Source organism: Hibiscus syriacus, unplaced genomic scaffold (assembly GCF_006381635.1).
Source record: "Hibiscus syriacus cultivar Baekdansim isolate YM2019G1 unplaced genomic scaffold, ASM638163v2 tig00110280_pilon, whole genome shotgun sequence".
In the NCBI taxonomy this organism is placed as follows: domain Eukaryota; kingdom Viridiplantae; phylum Streptophyta; class Magnoliopsida; order Malvales; family Malvaceae; genus Hibiscus; species Hibiscus syriacus.
The window spans coordinates 44,327-66,669 of NW_024062660.1; the positions used below are offsets into that span (position 1 = coordinate 44,327).

The 22,343-nt window shown below is 35.0% G+C and overlaps 2 protein-coding genes and 1 pseudogene across 2 annotated transcripts; 2 read left to right on the forward strand and 1 right to left on the reverse strand.

Annotated features, from left to right (window-relative positions):
• Positions 1–325: 325 nt before the first annotated feature.
• On the forward strand, positions 326–2,322 carry LOC120116009. Its single transcript, XM_039136589.1, has one exon. The coding sequence runs from the start codon at positions 695–697 to the stop codon at positions 2,231–2,233; it is 1,539 nt and encodes a 512-aa protein (XP_038992520.1). The 5' UTR covers positions 326–694; the 3' UTR covers positions 2,234–2,322.
• A 2,017-nt stretch (positions 2,323–4,339) lies between these two features.
• On the forward strand, positions 4,340–6,485 carry LOC120116011 (annotated as a pseudogene).
• A 453-nt stretch (positions 6,486–6,938) lies between these two features.
• Positions 6,939–12,963, reverse strand: LOC120116015 (protein SIEL-like). The gene is given in 9 exon segments (XM_039136593.1): positions 6,939–8,185; positions 9,280–9,430; positions 9,433–9,814; positions 10,254–10,343; positions 10,473–10,613; positions 10,984–11,175; positions 11,597–11,821; positions 12,022–12,102; positions 12,210–12,963. Coding segments are annotated over 9 exon segments (2,853 nt in total). The 5' UTR covers positions 12,852–12,963; the 3' UTR covers positions 6,939–7,236.
• Positions 12,964–22,343: the final 9,380 nt, after the last annotated feature.

The following is a 22,343-nucleotide window of genomic DNA, read 5'->3' on the forward strand; positions in this document are numbered from 1 at the left end:
AAAAACTTCATTCCTAATATTTCTGGTACTTGAATATAGAACATCAAGAGATATTAATAATTCTCTTTTTAAATATAATCTATTAATTTATAATTTTTTATAAATTTATAATTTGATATAATATTTTACTTGTAAATTAAATATGGAAGTAAGGAATAGTGTGCCGGGGATTATAGCCGAATAAACTCACTTTCCCCTTTTCCAACAAGCTGCTGAGTTGGCTTATCCGTGTTGAAACCACCTTCTAGAGAACGGTGGGTCACCTAATCCAACTCACTTTATCCCACTGCTATTCTTCCATCCAAACATTCATTTCAATTTCCTTCCCTCCAACTCATCCCCTTTCCGCTTTCTTTCTCAACGCCACCGTCCACGGCCGCCGCCGCCGCTGCAGCGATAGCTAACTGATAGTTATGGACTCCCTCACTCCGTGAACAGAGAGAGAAACAAACATGCATTCCCGTTTTGCCCTTCCTTTCCGTTTCTATTTTCCGATTCCTTCTCCTTTACTTTCCAGATCTCTCGTCGGCGCCAACCATACCTCTGCTCGTTTCTGCTCCCGTTAATCTCTCCTCCATTTTCAACGATTGTTTCCCATTTTTGTTGATTAAAATCCACATTCCAACAGATACATCTCAAACGACGAAAACAGCTTTATTTTTTGTTTTTTTCCCTCTATATAGTTACTGTCATCATGGAACCTGCTACAGGGAAGCCTAGCCTTTTCAGGAATATTCTGGCGCGAGCTCTTCTTTTCGGTGTTTTCATCCTGGTCGTCCGATTTGCTTACGTGGTTACAATCACCGGCGAGTCTTGCAACCGCGGCGACTTTTGCTTCTTCTCCATGCCGCAGAGTCTCAACTTTGTCATACCTGGTGCTGGAGTCTCCGCCATCGTCGGAAACGACGCCGTCTCACGGGCCGATCCTCGCCGGGAACTCTATACCAGCAAGGAGTGGATCAGGGCTGTCCGTTTCTACTCCTCGGTATTCCAAGATCTGATCTCTGACGGTTACCTCTCGCCTCACTCCAAGTCTCTCTGCGTGGAGACACCCTTGGGACAAGAAGTTTTCACCTTGAAAGATATAGGCGTGGAAGATTCCATCGGAATTTCAAAGAAAGCGGCCAAGCCCTTGGTGATTAAAGGTGAGGGGCATCAGATACCGTTCAATGATAATACTTTTGACTTCATATTCACAGGTGGTGGCCGCCTTGATGTATCGGCGCGTCTCTCGAATTTTGAGTCGGAAATCACTCGGACACTCAAACCCGAAGGGTTTGCAGTGGCCCACATCAAGGCTAATGATACCTATAGCTTGAATTCTTTACTTGATTTGTTCAGTTCTTTCAAATTAGTTAAAATGCTTGATATGGAAGGTTTCGATTCATCAATGCCTTTTGTTAGAGAAATTGTATTGAGAAAAGAAGCTGGAGTTCTTAACCATGGCGGCAAGAAGATTCCAGATGGTAATTCTGGTAATAAGTGCTCGATTCCGGGGCATAAAAGAGAATTAGTGGAGAAGGCAGAGCCGCTTATTGAGGAGGAGCCCTTAAAGCCATGGATCACCTTGAAAAGAAATATAAACAATGTGAAGTATTTGCCATCAATGGTTGATATCAGCTTCAAGAGTAGATATGTATATGTCGATGTTGGTGCTAGGAGTTACGGTTCGAGCATCGGAAGCTGGTTCCGAAAACAATACCCCAAACAGAACAAGACCTTTCATGTATATGCTATCGAAGCAGATAAGCATTTTCATCAACAATATGATTCGAAGAAGAAAACGGTTACATTGTTGCCTTACGCCGCATGGGTAAGGAACGAGACGTTGCAGTTCGAGATCAATCGCGATCCTGGCCAGGAAGAAGTGAGTGAACTCAAGGATAAAGGCAGAGGGATGGGCAGAATACAACCTGTGAAATCGAGCGGAGGCGAGGTGGACAAGATTCAAGGGTTTGATTTCGCGGAGTGGTTGAAGAACACAGTGACCGAAAGTGATTTCGTAGTGATGAAAATGGACGTCGAAGGAACCGAATTCGACTTGATTCCTCGTCTATTCGAAACAGGTGCAATCTGTTTGATCGACGAGATCTTCCTCGAATGCCATTATAATAGGTGGCAAAGGTGTTGTCCCGGTCAGAGAAGTACCAAATACGAGAAGAATTACGGCCAATGCTTGCAACTGTTCACTTCGCTCCGAGACAGCGGTGTTCTTGTCCATCAATGGTGGTGACTGGCAAGTGAAAAGTAAGCCTTTTACCTTGTTTCTGTAATGGCTTATATGATATGAACTCTCACATCCAAAGTGTTTTTTTTATTTCATTTCTGAGTTATTGTTCATGTTGTTGTCCATCAAAATTTAGTATTTACTTGGTTGCATCATCGTTCTTGCTTGTATTCATAGTTTCACATTTAGGCCTGTAAAGGTCAAACTATATATACAAATATTAATCATGGAATTCATACATCTACTTCACAACATATTTGTGGGAATTTGGATTGGGGATTTGGATATTTTATGATTTAATTTTTAGATTTCTGACATTTATGCATCTATCTGCACTCCTAGAGATTAAGTTCAGCCCCTTCGATGCATTAAAAGTTTTAATTGCAGCCCCGTTGGTGTTGCGTAGGTTGTGGTGGATCTGCTCCAGATTAACCATTATTATATTACAGAGTTTAGGGTAAAAATCTTCAATTGTAATGATATTCCCTCTATGTTTTTTTTTCTTTAATTAGATCTCTATTTTATCTAATATATATATATATATATATAAAGGAGCAAGATCCAATTATATTCTGTAATTTTTTTTAGTTTTACACTTTTTGAAGACTATTTGATGAGAGAAATCAAATGTTACAATAGAAAAGTATAAGATACACTTTAAAAAAAAAGAGTTAATTTCAGTCTTTGATTTTTTTTAATCTAATCGTCCTTAAAAGGTATAAAATTAAAAATAATTTCCACGTAGATTTATATATATATATATATATTAGAAAATTCAAGTTTGAGTCAATTCATTATAATTATTCCTTTTTTGCTGTAAATAATTTTTCATTTTTCTATTGTTAAGTTCAGTTATACATTTTTCTATTGTTCGAATGGTAATTGGAGAGATAGAATACTTGAATTAAGTTTAAATAGATAAAAGTTAATTATGATCCGACAAATACTTATTCCTAAGGGTGTGTTTGGTTTATGTAATATAATATTATTTTTGGGAATAGAATTACCGAAATTTAATATTACCTAACACATTACTGAAAATGTTGTATTTTTGTGTTTGGGGTTTTTAGTAGGAATGTAAGATTACAATGTTTGGTTAAAGGAATAAAAGATTACTGGAATGTATATTTTACCAAATTGTTCTTGTTATGTATTTGTTTTTTTAAAACAAATTGAATTCTAAATATTCAAATGAAAATATTTGTATAAAAGATCGTAGAAAATATATTAATTTTATTATTTTTAATTTATTTATTTTATTTAAAAATTTAAATTCATAAAATTTAAAAGATAAATTAGTTTAATGAAAGGGTTTAATTTTATTTTAACTCTTGAACTTCATATAAAATTATATTTGTGGATTTTTTTTGTAAATCTAAAATAGTTTAAAGATAAACTTGTAATTTACTCTTCGTAGAATTTTTTTTATTACGGTTAGGAGAAGGATATTTTTGGGGAAAAATTGTTTAAGGGCATTTTATTCTAAAGTCATGAAAAATAAATAAATACTAAGGGATTGGGGGAATAATATTCTTAGTAATAAGCTTCTAAAATGTCACTATTAGAAATGATTTATTATCTCCTATTGAGAATCGTTGCAATCCAAACATAGTATTACATTCCGTAAAAAACTTTTTTCCTAGTAATCTTCTTTTCCCCATCCAAACGCACCCTAAATCTATCCGTTTAAAAACTTATCAAGATTAACTATTTTAAACTTATTTTCTAACTGTAAAAATGAAAATAGAAGATAAAGAACAGAAAAAAAGAAAGACATGAATGAGTCATCTTGTACTACTGCCTAATAAAATAAAATTAGCTGTTTCTATATCCCGACGTAATAACAAACTATAATAATATTTAGTAAATTTAATTTATGTGATTATCCAAAATTAATGTGTATATTAATTTGTAAACTTTAGTTCTTGTACTACCATTGCCAAGGTATTCGCCTCCGCCACCCTTTCGTTTTGTTCCCCCCAAATTGGGCTGGAATTCCCCACTTCCATAGCCTTTTTTGTGGGTGCTGCAGATTGGTTTCTCGATTATTTTTTCGAAAAATTTTGGGGATTTTTTCAAGGGGAAAAAGGTTGGTTTCCCTGGAACACACCCACCCACCACACGAATATGGGTGCGTGCTGCTCTACGGAATGCACATACAAAGGTAGACGGCATGGGAAACCCGAGTCGGAGGAGAGGGACGAAAGGGGTGGTCATGGTCATGGTCATCACGATGATGATGATAATAACATCACTTCCATCGGGCATAATGGCGCCATTATCAGGCTGCAGGGTTCCTCTTCCCACACCTCTATGTACACCCGCAAGGGCAAGAAGAATATCAATCAGGACGCCATGACCGTTTGGGAGGTCATTTCCTTCGCCATTCCCTTGTTTTTCATCTCTTGCTTTATTCTGGTTTCGAATAGTATAAGATTATGATTCATAAAATATCTACGAGTCATTATTAAAAATATTTCTAGATCTATAACTATATATGACAATACTATCTACAAGTCACGTCAATCTATGAATAATCATAATGATCCTAACTATGACGTAAACACTAATGATCGATATATAAGTCATTATACATAGCTAGAGAAAGGATCTTAATCTTAAATTGGGTAAATTCTCTCACGTCCAGCTCCTCATAGAATTACTAGTCGTAATTTTTTGTTCTAATATTTTCCTATCAACAAAGGGAATTCAATTCATCATCGTGTCATGATCTTATAGATATTTTCAGTATCAGCTTCTTTGGTGGTGGGAGCTTAATTAATATATCAACTTGGAGTTTACCTACACATCATTTTCCTAGACCAGCCTTGGTACACATCCATGTGTCATTTCTTTGTCCCTGCTTCAAATTGATGTTGATCTCCTTAAATGGTCCAGAACTTCACGGGCGAGAAGAACATGTTTTTCTGCGGTGTATTCGACGGCCACGGTCCCTCGGGTCACAAGGTCGCACGCCACGTAAGTGAGGCCTTGCCCTTGAAGCTTTCCACGGTGCATCGGCCTCAGCCTCGACACGGAGCTAAAAAGGAAAGCGACAATGACGAAAGTCACAAACAATGGGAGGCGGATTTCATGAGATCTTTCCAAGAACTGGACCAAGATCTTAGCATAGACGATTCCCTTGATAGTTATTGCAGTGGTACCACGGCTGTAACCCTTGTTAAGCTGGTATGTTCATGCATTTATCATCTAGAATATACATGTATATATATTTTAGTTGTAACTGTTGCCATGATCATGCCAAAATTTTTCAGGACCATCACTTGATCATTGCAAACTTGGGGGATTCTCGAGCGATTCTTGGCACTAGGGACAACAACAACCAACTCTTTCCGGTCCAACTCACGGTCGACTTGAAACCGAGCATACCGAGCGAAGCCGAAAGAATCCAAAAGAACGGCGGCAGGGTGTTTGCGATGGAAGAAGAACCGAATGTACTGCGAGTATGGATGCAAGACCAAGATTGCCCTGGTCTAGCCATGTCGAGGGCTTTAGGTGATTTCTGCCTCAAGGATCATGGACTTATCTCAACCCCCTCAAGTTTTTCATAGAACGCTAACATCCAAAGATGAATTTGTAGTGATGGCAACTGATGGGGTAAGAATGCAAAGTTTGATATGTTCATATTCAGGGACATAATTAGGATCAAACATCGGGAGGGACTAAATTGTTTTACGTCAAAAGAATAGGGATTTAATTCCAAATTTGAGTACAGCAGAGGGAGTGATACCAAAATTCAACCAATTTCAACACATAAATTACCATATGCAGTGTTTTTATGTAATTTTGATGCAGGTGTGGGATGTGCTTTCAAACAATAAGGTGATACAAATAGTTGCCTCTGTAAAGAGGCAGTCCATAGCAGCAAAGGTATTGGTTTATTACGCGGTTCAAGCATGGAGAACAAAGTATCCCGGCTCCAAGGTCGACGACTGCGCCGTGGTTTGCTTGTTCTTCAAGAAACGACATCATTCGCCGTCGGCGAGCGTGTCCGACATCAGCATGCAGACTGCAAGCCAGATAGACATTCCGGATCCCGACCCTAAAGGCAAGAAAACCGAGGAAGGCGAGACCGTGATTGATTCCGACATAGTCGTGGATCGGAAGATGCTTGAAGAAGTAAATAGAGCAAATGCTTATAAGCGGTCTCGGCTTGGCAGTTCGAGTAGGCACAAAACGTCCGGGGATTTTGGTGGAGGAACCCAAAGCTAAAGTGTGTAATATAGTAAAATCTCAACTATTACTCCTGATTCCGGAAACTTGGCTCTCAAAGTTTAATATAATTTTGATTATTGAGAAATTTGTTATATTTTTTTAATAACAAATATTTATAATTTTTTATATATCCAATATTTCACATTATTATCTTTATTACCATAAAACTTTTGCACTGGCATCAAAGGCTAACCTTTTATTAGTTCCATTGAAAATATATTATTTTTATATAATCTTTAAATATACATACAGATTTATATAAGAAAATCTTTAAAAAGAATTACGAATAAAGAGAGAAAAATCACTATAGTATCAAAATTACAAGAGATTTGCAGCTAAAAGGATTTTACTTGGTCTTTAACTTTAATTTTTATTATCTAATTATAAACTTTTCAAATCAGATAAAATAAAATATAAACTCTGAAACAATAATTAAAGAATTAAGATACAAACCGGTTTAAAATGACTTTCTAGCTGATTCAACCGGTTATCATCAGCTTATTGTTTCGGTTCCCCATTTTTTACCGGTTCGCTGCATGCCCAGTTTAATACCACTGGTTTCATCAGCTGGTCCGGTCCTGTTCTAACATCACTGATAAAATGTCATAAACTAAAACTTGCAACAAACGAAGGCAAACAATGAAAAAGGTTCTTGCGGCTTGGGCAAACCCACATGCATGTGACCCTTGCCTGGATCATTAGGGTCATCTAGACAAGATTCGTTTTATACGTACGAATACCCGAAAGCAGAGAAGCTCATTACCGATTGTACTCTAAATAAACGCAGAACGCACAGCGCTCTTACATAGAAAAATCTCTTTCTCTGAGCAGAGGTATGTTAGTTCACGTTTTGGACCCCCGGAAACTTTGACTCGATCGACATTCTCACTAAAGCATTCTATCCCTAAAGAAACACACAATGTAAACGAAATGGCTTTTGGTGTTTGATAGAAGGGAGCCACAAATGTGAATTCCCTAACCTCATTGCTGCTTCTGTTTCCACTACGGATTAGGTTGGGATCTAAAAATACAAACTGAGTCGACTCCTCACTCGTACTAATCCTCAACCACAACCTACTTTCAGTCGAAAGATTGTGCAAAGTGATTGCTAGTGGTATAGAAGCAGGGAGTCCTGGAATAAAAGGAAGAGGGTTTTCAGAATCATTACCTGGAACTTCTAATTCCGAATGTATGTACCTTGGAGTTCCACATAACACAAACTGCTGAAGGGAAAAGGAGTTGAGTAACTTCTCGAAGAGAATTGGCTCATACGTACTACCACTGCTCGAAGAGTCAGCATTGTGCAATGATTTCTTAACTTCGACTATAAAATTAGATGGTTCAGTAGATCCCTCCTTGTGGAGAAATTCGGCGTGGGCAACTGTAGACGACAATATTTTCATTGTGGTACCATAACAGCAAATCTCCATTTTGGACAACCTCAGAAGCAAAGCCACAAGTAACAGTTCCGAAATTTGAAGCTCCTCTCCTTTAGACAAACCAACGAACCTATTCCTGATTTCCCTGAGCCTCAAGTCTAATTTCGCAAATAGAAGCTCTAAATTTTCCACTCTGTACGGATGAAATGCTTTTGTCGGTCTAAGGTGTTCCCACACTGCAGCAAGCTTTTCTATAACTCGGAGATACTGGCGAGTAAACGCTACAACACCAGCAGATCCAGGTGACTCCTTGTCAAATGATGCCACTTCTTCCTTATAGGCCCTGCCAGACCAAAAGATTGCAAAACTTTATGGTACATATATAGTCCAAGATGACATGGCTACCGACATGGTTCTCATAAAATGAATAATTAATTTGGTCATGGACATGAAGTAAATAATTCCAATTGTTCAATATCATTTTCTTGCAAAGACACTGAACAAATAACTTGCCTAAAAAACAGAACAAATTCATTGCAAAAAACAAGATGAAAAATCAGGAAAGTTTTCCCGTCGATAGAAGAAAGAAGCGCGCGCACACACACACACATATATATATGTCTATGTATTTAATGCTTGGTATATTGTAGAGAGTAGAGACCACTGCATGATAATTTATGTCACAAAACAGAACTTCATTGCATAAAATAAGATTATGAAAAACTGGGGAAAGCTTCTAGTCATGTCAATAGAAATAAAACCCATCTATATATCCCCCTGACAATTTATCAAATTAAATATTTTTCTAATTAAATTGAAATATCAAACATTTCCTAGAAAAGTAGAGGGAAAGCTTCTTGTCATGTCAGTAGAAATAAAGCCTATAGTCTCAGGACTGAAAAATATATATTTAGAAAAGTAGAGGAGCTATAAATGATTGAATTGTGATGAGCGGCTAAATCCGCTGAAAACACATAGTACAAAAGACCACCTATAAAATTTGACTAACTATTTATAAATTTATTTCTTTATCATCCTCGAGTCATATATTAAAACAAATTATCCTCAACATTAATTTTTATCTTAAATTATTAAACCTAGATAGAATTGGCTTATTAAATTATTGCATAATTTTTTATAGAATTTACTACAATATTCACTATAAGTAACTTTTTAATTAACTTAAACAGTGATACATTTAAGATAATTTAACATGAATCATCTACTAAAGTTAATAAATTTAAATGTTTGATCAAATAACTACCGACTTACACTATGTTTTACAATAACACAATTAATTATTATTTAGTTGTGAAATATAAATTTTATTTCAAATGCTAATATTGACGTATTATATCATCAAAGGAACACACGCATACAATAAATTAGTAGTAATAAAATGCATCAAGGAGAAAATTAATTAATTCCATTACTTACCTTATACCCTTCAATGCTTCATTAGTGCAGCCTAACGGTACCAATGACCAGAAGTCCTTGACCTTTTGAAATATAAGGTTTACATCTTTTCTTAATTCCGAATGCTCCCCCAGCAGCTCGTATTCTGCCGGAGCAGCTGAATTTCCTAAACCCAACTGTTTTTATGATGATAGTCAGAGGTCCCTCCACTATTTTTCCAGAAGGGCATACTGACAGGACTATCAACTGTGGAACAGAGATTAATTGGGGCATCACCTTCTACTGTAGGCAATGTCTCTTTTATTTTGAAGTCAGCAAGAGAAATTGCCAAGGATCTACTGCACTTGGATAAGTAAGCCAAAAGCATCTCTTGGTTCATGATATCGCTTAAAGCATAAGAGATTCTCCCAAGCCATGTAACCGCATAAGAAAATATTCTAGGTGGAATAACACCAACATCCGTTTCATGTGAAAGTGGAGCTGAGATTGCCAGCACAAGAAATGCTCCAACCCTCGTACTATCAAAGCCCAATTTGCCTCCAAAAGTTGGTTCCAACTGGTGTAAGAAAAAAAAGGTAAAGAGATTGAATGATCAATGTCATTTCACAAATAGTCACAACATAAGACAGCAATACAGCAATTGACCACATTGCTTCGATGATTTCTTGACTTCAACTATTTTAATCAGGTTGAATATACGTTGTTTCTTAATTTGTTATCCTGTACAAGTTATGTTTGTTAGGTGTCTGAATTTTTTTAAAAATTGGAAAATTCTGCACAAGTACTGGAAAAATCCATGGAAACATAAACTTCTTTGTCTATAGAACAACTGACATATCATTTCGAAGACATTTTCAGTCTCACTCTCACTATATAAATTTGAATAAGGGAAAACTTGGTTATGATATTGTAATGATACTATTGTTTTCATGGTTGAGCAGATACTATCATCAAACTAGAGGCAATACATAAAATATCGTTAAAACCCAGCTAACCTCTGGAGAGACCTCCTCGATAATGTGAACTGTGAACTTCCCGTGGTTTCTCCCAATATGAAAAAGAACAGAGAAGGCATCAACTTCATCCTGATGGCAGGAAAAAAGCAATAGCCGATGGTTATAAATGCTAGGCTGATATTAAAGCACAAAATTGAAAATATAGACGGCGCAGCCCAAAAGGCCACTTGGAGAAGCAAATGGATAAAAGGGAACAACCTGTGGATATGTCTCCAAATTTCCAAGAAGGCCATCAATACACAATTTAAACAACTCGAACTGCGGCAACTTTGCTAATTTGAGTATTTTCCTTGTCAAGGATCTTATGACAGAACTGGTGTCAACAAGGGTGCTCAGCAACTGCCAAAAATGATACTTAAGTGACAGAGTCTTTTTTTAAAGCAGGCAATAATGGGTTCGAAGTTCGAACCAAAAATTAATTCTATTGTTAGGCATCAAAACTTAACAAATAAGTTGCACCCACAGACAATTTTTCTAGTCATGGCTTTAACAAGAGAAAGATAAGGGGAGAGAAACATCAGAGGGGCAAAGAAAATGTCTTGATGATAATTCCACAGTGGACACATCAAATGAAAATATTCCAACATCTATCTGCACCTTGTCCTATGCACTTGCTCATTGATCATCTTTTATACTATATAAAAGTTTAGATATTCTATACATATATCACTCTTTAAGGGGAAAATGAAAAGAGAAGAAGCACCCTTACCCTGTGCATGTCTATTTTTTCAACTTTTAAATGATTGTTAGTTGCCATGTGATGTATTGTGTCAAGAGCTTGCAGCCTGACAATTATTGAATCATCATTCAGCATGTCCATCATCAGTTTTAAGGCTTCACAAGCAAATTGCAAAGAGAAGACAGTGAGCGTACGCAAAGAGAAACAGGCAGACATTCGTACCTTCAGAGTAAGCAAAGACAGCATCAAAAATAAAGGTCATGTCAAGGGGGAATTGTTGTTGAAATGCAAGAAATGACTAAACTTTAGATAAAGTTAAAAAAGTGTGGTCTATCAATAACCGCCATCACTCCTGTTCTGTACAGGATGTGTCTACTATGCCACGATGAGAGTCTTACCCACATTAATAATATACCCTAATGATCCAATCACATTCAATATCACCATGGTACATAAAACTGGAAGAACAATGCCAAGCCGAAACCTCGAAACCTCAAAGTGCCAGCAAAGTACTTAGAACTGGAATACGAGATTGAGTTGATCCAAAAAAGGCCAAAAGTTAAAAGTACCAGTCTCTATGAGATAAAGCAATTGTATAAGTGAAAAAAACCCAAGGATAACTAAAGAATCAGCAAAGCTTTACCTCGGAGAACTCATCCTCAAGGCCGTGTATAAAAGCTCCAGCAACAGAAGAAGCTGAAACATCAAGCCCTTCAATTGGTTTGTATATTTTATTTTTGTTGACCCCTATGACTTTCTTAGACAAGGTTTGTAGCAAGATATCTTCAGATACAAGTCCTATCTTCCCCAAAGCATCAAAGGCTTCAAGCCTTACCTCTATACTCATATCTCTTACCATACAGCCAAGCTGCAAGCAATCGTAAATCGAAAAACAAAAAAGAAGAAAAAAGTTTAAAATATCATATTCAACTAACATCCTAAAAGATGCACCATGCAAAATAATCATCCAATCCACATTAATTCCAAATTTTAAAGTTTCTGTAAAATAAACAATGCGAGTAGAAATATACAGTAAATATAAGGGGCCCTTTTTTCCAAAAAAAATACCTGGATAAACACTGCATCCGACAAGTCTTGCTTGTTCCCGTCTTGACTGGATATAACAAGCAATTTACCCCATTCACATACCTAAATCCAGAAAACGAGAGAAAAATGAAAATCTGCAAATTCAAATGTAATTAACAATTACATGGGAAACTAATCTAAAATAAAACTTCGAGAGCATAGTATTTTACGGCATGAACTGCTGCAGATCTAACGTAATTCTCAGTGTCGCGGAGCAGTTCAACAGCACGGCAATAGCATCCCTCAATAACATCACGATCATCAAAATCACCATTCTTACACAGTTTCACCAATCCATGCAAAGCTTCTTTCCTCACATATGGAAACGGGTCCCTCGTAAACCCTAAAAAGACGGCTAACAACACCGATTCCCTAACCGCAAGCCTGTCAGCATTTCTCAATAAAAACAGTCGCACAGGAACCGAAGGGCCGAGGCACAGGGAGACGAAGCGGGCAGCGTCGATGTCGTTTCCGATGGAATTAAGTGAAAGAAGAGCGGAGAGTGACTCGCCAACAAGGCGAGGCGAAGCGGAGGAGAAGAATGAGTCGGAACGGAGCAAGTCGAGTGCGACGGGGGATAGGTGGGGGCGGCGAGCGGCAAGGTCGGCGAGGAGCTTAAGTGTGTGGTGTAGGAAGACGGAGTCGCGGCTGAGTTGGAGAGAGCGAGTTAGGGCGTCGAGGACTGAGGAGAGAGTGGAATCGGAGGTGGTAGGGTTGATAATAAGGGATCTGAGGGAAGCCAGAGCTTGGCAAGAGAGGGGTTGGTTATTGTCAAGGGATTGCTGAACTGAGCTCATAACGTGCATCTCCATTGCCGAGTGCCTGCAACTTTGCCAATGGATTTTGGGGTTTTGAATTCGGGAAAAAAATTAAATTTGCCAGGAAATTTCAGCTTACCTCATCGTTTCGTTTTGCTTCGCTGTATGCGCCAACGGGCAATGGTTATTGCGGTCAATGCACTATGAATCCCCCCAAGACCTAGCAATTTTTTTCCTTTTTACATTCTTTTATATAAAGGTCAAATTCTACTTTTGGTGCCTCACAATTTAACATAATGTAGTATGCTATTATTATAATTGTTAATCGAAATAGTATTTTTATGTATGAATATTAACGTTTATTGTTAAATTGTTAGTAAAAGTTGAATAGATATTATTTTATATTCATTCTAGATTTATCAAAAATATATAAATATTTTAATTAAAATGTTCACATGAATTTCTATTGATATTTTTTATTTTAACATGAACTTTCTTTTGTTTTGGAAGGGGTACTTTTTAATATATATATATATATATATATATGAGGCATAATCCAATTATATTGTATAAAAATCTTTAAATTTTATATCTTTTTTGAACCATTGAATGAGATAAATTAAAGGTTGAGACTAACAATAAAAACTGAGAATATATTCACTGAAAAAAAGTAAGAAGTTAATCTCATTATTTGATTTTTCTTAATTTAACGTTCCTAAAAAGATGTAAAACTAAAAGAGTTTTACACGGTGTAAGTGGATCCTAACCCATATTTTTCGAGTCAGGTCATGATAACCAAAAACCTGATCCATATCACGAGCATAAACAACAACGGGTCAGGTTGGATCGGTTTTTTGTTATCATGATCTGACCCGAAAAATATGATTTTTCTATCCAAATTCGATCTTATCCGAAAAATATACTTTTCATCCGGCTTGAAGAATATGTTTCTTCTATCTAAATCCGATCGAGCCCAAATTTTTAAAATATAAATTTGATCTTACCTGATATAAAAAATGATCTAATTAAAAAAATAGAGAGATGATGTATTATAGCAATTATCTATAAATTTATATGAAAAAATTACACTATTATCCCCTAATTAGGTCAAGTCAGAGGTTTTTCTTCCTCCACCCAAACTTGACTTGACCCAACCCAACTTGAACTCGATTTAAAAAAACTGACCCTATCAAGTTAGATTGAGTCGAAATTCGTGATTTCTTATTAAATTATCATCTCTAATAAAAATTTTAAATTTAATTTATATATTTAATTTGATCAAATTTAATCCATGTAATTTTCAACCCTAGAATTTTAGACTTAATACAAAATGATTAAACTAACAACATGATTAAATTATAATGACTAAAATTGTTCAAATTGAAGAGCAAACAACTAAATCTATAATTGATGCACCGTACAAGAATTAATAATAAAATTTAGCTTAACATATTTAATGTCTATTGTTTGATTTAGGAGTAAAATTTGAAAATTGAAAAAGCAGGGACTAAAAATATCAAATTAGAGTAAAAGGACTAATTCATAAGTTATGCATAGTATAGGCACTAATAGTACAATTTGACCAAGAGAAATACACAAAACGAAACCCGGGTAAATAAAAAAGCCCAGGTAAAATAAAAACGGCCTTCCCTTGAGATGCCTGTTATTTATGATCGAGCCTTCAAGAACAAGGTCCCATAGGCCTAATTTGGCATTATTAGTTTAATAACCCAAAAAAATTACTAGACCAATACCTCTCATACAAGTTTTTTTTTTAAAATACCCTCAAACTACCACGTAAGACTATCCAAAAAGCGTGTAACTATCTCACGTTCTATGAAACGCGAGTCTCCTCCAAAGTGGATACACTTTTTCGGGGAATGCAATTTAATATTTCAATTAATGACATAGCATTTTGCGAAACGCAAGGTTTCCGAGGTATTGAAACGTTTTGGCAAATTATAGCGTATGGTATTTTACATACCTCGCGTTATACAAAAAATGAGGTATGTAGGTTTCCACCCTAAATCACAAGCGTTTATAGGCACACTCAATTACTATTTTCGGGTAGTTATTATAATTTTTTTTGTAATTTATAAGATTAGAGGCATATTGTTGAAATTTATCTTTCAGTTGAGGTCAATATCGACACATAAGAGATATTGTATGCAGGTTAAAAATCACATTGAAAATGATTCATAAGCCTGTTTTGTGCACAAAGAAAATGCTAAAATGGTTTGATAGGCATAGTCGAGGGGTTTTTTCGGGTAGTTCATCTAAATTTTTTCGTAATTTATAAGAGTAGAGGCGTAGTATTGTAACTTTTTTCAATTCAGGGTAATATCAGCACATACGAGACAATGTAAGAGGGGTAAAAGTCGCGTTCAAAATGGTTCCAAAGCTTGGTTTTCTACATGAAGAATAAGTTAAAATGGCTTGATAGGCATGTTCAGGTGAGGTATTTTCGGGTAGTTAATTTGAAAATTTTCGTAATTTGTATTATTATAAGCTAAATTTTTTGTAATATTACGCAAGTCTGGGCGGGGTATATTGAGGCTAGTATCGACATATACGATAACATATTGTAACATCTCAATCAACGGGTCAGTGACCAATATGTAAGAACTCAAAACTTAGTGGTTTAATTAGAATAATTTAAAAATTCAAAAACTTATTGTGGAAATGTTTGGTTAGGACATGATATAAAAATTGGATTATAAGAAGGGCATTATGGTCTTTTCTAAGAACGATTTTTTATCTTCCTTGTTAAAGGAGATAGACATGTGGATTTGAAAGAAAATCAAAGAGAAGTTTGGAAACCATTTCTTATATCTTCTTTTACGTGAGCTCCACTCCCAAAGGTAAGATTCTGAAATTTGTGGTTTTCCTTTAATTTTTGGTTTGATATTGGAAGTGAGAATGTTATATAACTTAAGGAAAACTTATATTGGATTAAAACAATAAGATGAGTAGAGTAGAAGTGAATTTATGAAAGGGGTTTAGAAATGAAATTTTGATTTAGAGTAGCTTTTGAAGTTTTAATGAGATATTTGACTTGTCAATGATATAACTTAAGAGTTAGGAGTGTTAAAAATGATTAAGAGCTTGGTTGAAAATATGGTATGATTTTTAAATGTAAGAGTTTTAGTAAGATTTTGTATGTTAGTGAGTAGTAATTGGAGGAAAGTTGGTTTGAATGAAAGAAATGTAGTTTAAGGGCTTGATGTGGGATGATATAAGAGATTTGGGAGGATTTTTGGGTAATTTTCGTGGTAAAAATGGCTATTATGGGCTTCGAGTATCGGTACCGTTAGAACAATATCGATACTTCAAGGGTTAAATCTGTGTAATTCTTAAGGGAAGTATCGATACCAGTTGAAGTGGGTATCGATACTATGAGGGAAGTATCGATACTAGTAGAGGATGGTATCGATACTGATAGGGTAGTATCGATACTAGGAGGATGGTATCGATACATTTTTAAGAAGTGATTACATAATGCCAATTCGGTATCGGTACCCTGAGGAGGTATCGATACCCTTGAAGAGAAGTATCGATACTGTAAAGGTAGTATCGATACTTCTAAGCATGAAATGTAAATTTAGAGTTTCTTGTATCACAAGTTATTTTGATTGGATATAAATGATTCGAAGAACGATATTGATTTTCGATTGTTTTGTGTAGTGATTGAACGTAATCAACTTCCAGTCAGCTCGACATATTAAGTATCGAATCGAAAGGGTTAAGGATTTGGATTAGACTTCAATGAGGCAAAGGTGAATGCAACTTCTCGGTTTTGTAATAGAATTGAGGAAGGCTTGCGATAAGCCAACCTCAGTGTTTTCGATTGAAAACTTTATAATTTCTTTTATGTTATATTTCAATGTCTTATTCAAGTTATATTATACAAGTTATGTTTTATGACTATATGATTATGGAAATGTGAACTTTGAACATGTGAATGTGAACATACTCTATGTGAGAGGAACTATGTGAATAAGAAACAGTTCGAATAATGATTGAACATAATTATATGATTAATAACCCAAAGTATATGTATGGGGATTAGAGGTATAGTTTGTATCCCAAGAGTCGAGGGTTTTATGTGGTCCTTCGGGACAAATATGTGGTACTTCGGTGCAAACCTATATGGCACTTCGGTGCAAACTTTTGTGGTCATTCGGGACAATTATGTGGCACTTCGGTGCAAATTACAAGCTGTGGTGACAACATCAGTGCACAACCTCAATGTACTCAAATACCTAGCGTTCTCAGTAGTATACCTTGGGCATTTGGAACAAAGATATACAAAGTGAAACTATTCATAAGTATACTTTTGATATGAAAAATAATGAGAATTATTTGTAAAACATTTTGAATAAAACAAATAAGATTTTGTTTACTAAGTTAGCATTATTAGTATTGCCTCACTAAGTCATCGACTTAGCGTGTGATTTTTCTCACGCGTAGGTTTGAAGGAAGCATAAGAGTGAAGTTAGCGTGGATAACATACACCTTTAAAGATCAGATCAAAACAAATTAAATGTAGGTATTTTGTAATATTGTAACGATTGTCATGTATTAAGTGTTTAATTTGTAAATGCTTTGATCTATTTTGTAAACTACTACATTTTGATATTTATGTAAATTATTAAGTTTTTATGTAAAAATGTATGTGAAATGATTATCTTATTAAAGAGATTTATATCTTTTCATTTTGATTAAAAATTTTAATTTGGTTCATATTTGTGAATTGTATATGTTTTGAAAAGTCAAATGTAACACCTCGGATTTGTATCTGGGTCGGGTACGGGTCAGGGGTGTTACACATATAATATAATATAATAAATTAAAAAATAAAATAAAATTCAATACCAGAAAATTCAATTATATAAATATTGTACATAAATTACAAACGAAACAATGTTTTTCGCTGTGTTTGGTGGTATATAAATATCGATATTATAAATTAAGTTTAAGGGAAACACTTCATACTTTATGCACGACAAAAAGATACAGAGGACAAGTGGAGGTGCACCATTTATCATATCAGTTTTACAAGTGAGAAGAAGAGGATCACACCAAAAGATGAGTGGAGGTGTGTCATTTGTTATGCAGAATGTGGGTTTGATGGTAGAAGAATCGGGCGTAAAAACGGTATTCTAAACCAAGCCCATGACTGCCATTTTTGTTTGGATTAACGACCATGACTAATGCCACTAGAAGATGATGCCTTTTTAGAAATAATAAGTTTCTCGAGAATGTCAAGTTACTCGTGTTGAAGAAGGTTTATGAGAAAGACAGTTTTGGTAGAACAAGAAGTTTCTTGAGAATACCATTTTCGACGGAACAAATATGAATGACAGTTTAGAATGTCACCACCAGACATGAAGATGATGCTTTAAATAGGCAATGGTCTCGCACTCTGCAAAATGCATTTTCCATTGATATTCATGGCTTGGAAAAGATCTCGTGTTTTGTAGAATGCAAGGTCTATAGAGATTACTGACTTGGTAGTATCGTACACATTTCTTTTTATGTTATATTTATAAATTAATATTAAAATAAATTTTATAAAATATGATAGTTCCCAAAGTATTTATGCATCAAATCAAACTAGTTATCATATTGTTTAAGGATAACATAAAAAGCTATATTTTAAAACAAATTAATTAAAACGAGGGCATGATTGGTTATGATATTTATTCTTCATGTGTCCAGGATTCCTAAAAATATTCCATATCTTCGGTTGTCCGATTCTTTCTTGATGTTCGACCAAATCCTCATCATAGTAAATCATTGTTGATCGTAGACGACCTTTTTTTGCATCATAGTGTAAACTCTGGTCATATTGTAGGTTCATCATCAACTTCATATGGATCCCTTTCATTTCCAATGGGAGGAAACTCGTATTGATAAACATCGAATATTTTTCAAGTAAGTATATGGGATCAACAAATTGCATGTAGTCAATCCGTACAGAAAAACAAACAACAATGGCGTACGTACACAAGTATTTGAATGTTTGGAATAATCCACAGTCACATGTTATGTCATGTAGATTAACGATGTATGTGTTGTGATGTATACCTTCCAACTACCTCGAATATTCTGAAACATAGAATTTATTTTGTTTGCGATAGACCCATGTTGCATTCATTGTGTTTGAGCGTTGCACAAAGGTCTGCAATTTTATTTGAAGGTATGGGTGGATTGTGTGGCCACCTACAATACAGTCAATTACTTACTTTCCCAAGGTTACAAGCATGATTACCAACAGTTAATATGTCGCTTTGACAACGGAAGTGATAGGCAAATGTCACATTCACTTTAGTGATGAATTGATCGCCTTAGCTAAGTTTGTTGTCATGTGACCATATTGCCTACCCTCATCAAGTGATCAAAGTCATTTCTCCCTCGGGATTTTAGCAAGGTAGTTATAGTCTTGTTCATTCATGTGTCTTAATTATTGTAACAACTATTCAACCTCACGTACGGAATGTGAATGGGTTGTCCATTAAAAATACAATAGTTAATTATAAATAATTATATCTTAAACCCAAAAGAGTGAAAGATGTATCATTTGAAACACCATTACGCGTTCATATTCGTTCTTGAACCTTTGCAAATAATTTGCAACAATATGGCGTAAACAGTATCAGTGATAAATATGGGAGGTTGCCAAGACGGTCTCATATGCTTGATTGTGTATATGATCCATGTGCCTCTACCAAAAATAAAACATATCTCACCATCTCTATCACACAAAACATGTGAAAGAACATGTTTGTGCAAGTACTTAAGGAAGAATTTTCAAGAGTTTATGTCTTCATTTTCGACAATTGAGAAGGCAATAAGAACATTTTTCCTATTACCATATTGTGTAACCATCAACAACAATATTTGTGTGTATTTATCCTACACCCAAGTCATTGTGTCTAGTTTATGTAATTAATAAGTTGAAGTCGTTACGTAAATTAGATGTCAGACTATGAATATTAGGATCGAAGTTAAAATATACTCGTCTCCAATTTAAGGATACTAATGACATCATTATCATTAGAAAAATTATATATAGCTTAATGTGACTTCCTAATGAATATTGCATATGACAATCAAACATCGTGTCCATATCACCATTGTCATCAACGTTGTATATTGAGTAAGTTAATAGTTCCAACAATGCCAATAGTCGAAACTTCAACGGTTCAAGTTTTTTCCCGTGACCATGTGAAACATAATTCTTGACTTCTTTCATCAATTTTTTTATACGTTAATTTTTTCGACAACGTTATCGTCACAATATATGTGGACTGAAAGACGATGTTGAGTGATGCATCATGTATCATTTTGCCATCATAATATACCAAAGCAATAAGACTTCCTCTTCTCGACATGTTTTGAAAATATCTACGATCATGCAAAGAGTGGTCTACCCATTAGCAAAATTGTAATAACTTTAAACTATGTACTAATTGAGAAACGTCACGTAAACTTATGATTAAAAAAAATTACTAATCAATTCCGTTGTCATTGCCTTAATTTCAGTTCTGTATGATTTGCTTGTTTGTCTTTACTTGCTTGAAATAAGGATTCGAATGGAATTTTCATTTTTCAAAAGAATATATGTTTGAAGTAGATGTGAAAGAGACATAAGCCTCAAAAGATTTTTGATGTGAAATGGTAAGCAACTCGTGTTTTGCTGAACGCATATTCTTTTGAGGTTTTTGACACGACGACAGTTAATTTGACGTGATAATTTAACGTGAAATGAAATGGTCCTCGCGTTGTGCAAGGCGCGAGTTCACTACCACATCACGTTGAGGTTCTTGCCTATTTAAATTCCTTTTATTCCACTGAATCTAACCATCTCCGTGAAACCTTCTTCTTTCTTCATAAATGATTTATCCCTTCTCAGAAAACTTCTAGTTTAAAAAATGCATCATTTTCTTGTGGTATCATTTTTTTATCTACACTAAGATAGGCACCATAAGTGCCTCTACAACATCAGATATAACTGATATTGTTTTTTTTGGTCAAGACGAATTTGTATGATGTAAGGTTCTTGCATACTTCTCGGAAAACTTCTGAGTTTTTCTTAGTTTCTCGTACCGTGTTGTGCAGGGCATCCTCTTCTGGTGGCATTTAGATTTTCTTTTGGGCCTCTCGAGAAACTTCTTGGTCTATCAATTAGGTCTAAGTGAACACTTTTTGAGAAACGTTGTTGAGTTTTTTTCTTTGCATTTTTTATTGACAAGTTTCCTTTGGGTTTCTCTGGCATGTTGGTATCCCTTTTTTATAGAAGACATTTGTTTTCTAGTGGCAACATCTATTTGTCTTGTGTGCTAAGATATGCAACACACATCAACATTTTCAGATAATTTTTGGAGTTGTTTACACCACTACAAGTTATTTACAAAAATATTCGTTAGTTTTCAATTTCTTTTTATTTTAAAGCATTTTGAATGCGATATGTACCCGCTTACAATTTCTCGTATGTTCCCATATCAATTTCAATTGAAAGATAAGTTGCAATACTATGCCTCTAAGCTCACACATTACACAAATGTTTTTATTAACTTCCTAGAAATACTCAACAAACATGTTTATCAAGCCATTGTAGCTTGTTCTTCATGCACAAACCAAGCTTTGGTGCCATTTTGAACGCGATATTTACCCCACTTATAATGTCCCATATGTGCTGATATTAGACTAAACTGAAAGATAAGTTCAAATATTACGCACTAATCTTATAAATTACAAAAAGTTTACAATTTACGACTCAGAATAATGTCTAGAACATGAATATGAAGAAAATGAATACAAGCTGGATTTTACAATTTATAACCTCGCGTTTTGCAACAAATGAGGTCATTATATCATGTTGGATTTTATTCGAATAAGAAGTCGCGATTTTTTAACGTACCTCGTGTCCTGTGTAATGCGAGTTATTTTCTAACACGTTGGATATTATTTGATTTAAAGGGTCACATCTTTTCAACAAACCTCTTGTCCTACCAAACGTGAGTTTTATCGATTCCTCGCTTTGAAACGAGTATGAAGACGGTTATAAATAGGGGGCCATTTGGAAGGTTTCCTAGACATATTTCAAAGAAAATGGAAAGAAAATATGTATTAATATCATGGAGTTATTCCCAAGAGAAGTGTTATAAAAAATTATTGTTCATATGGCTTCTAATTCTATTGTCGATTTTGTTAACATGCAGTTTAGTTGTAAGACTTTTCATGAAGCTGTGGATCACAATTACATTTTTCAAAATGTTTCAATGAAAAATTTTGACGTTATGCCGTGTAATCAAGCTGAGAAAACTTTTCACAAAAGATGCCTTGCTGCTAATAATCATGAAGTTTTATATATAGACAACATGTATAATTATTTTAGTGAAAGAAATTTAGAGTCCAATTTGCATTGTTTGAAGAAAGCACTCGATAAAGGTAATATCAACGCCATAGATGTCTATGGCCTTATTCTAATTTGTTTTAGGGGCGAATTAAGATATGAAGGACTTCGAATCGTGAAAACTC

Excerpts from the sequence above, each read along its gene's own strand:
- LOC120116009 (XM_039136589.1), top strand. The coding sequence starts at position 695 with ATGGAACCTGCTACAGGGAAGCCTAGCCTTTTCAGGAATATTCTGGCG.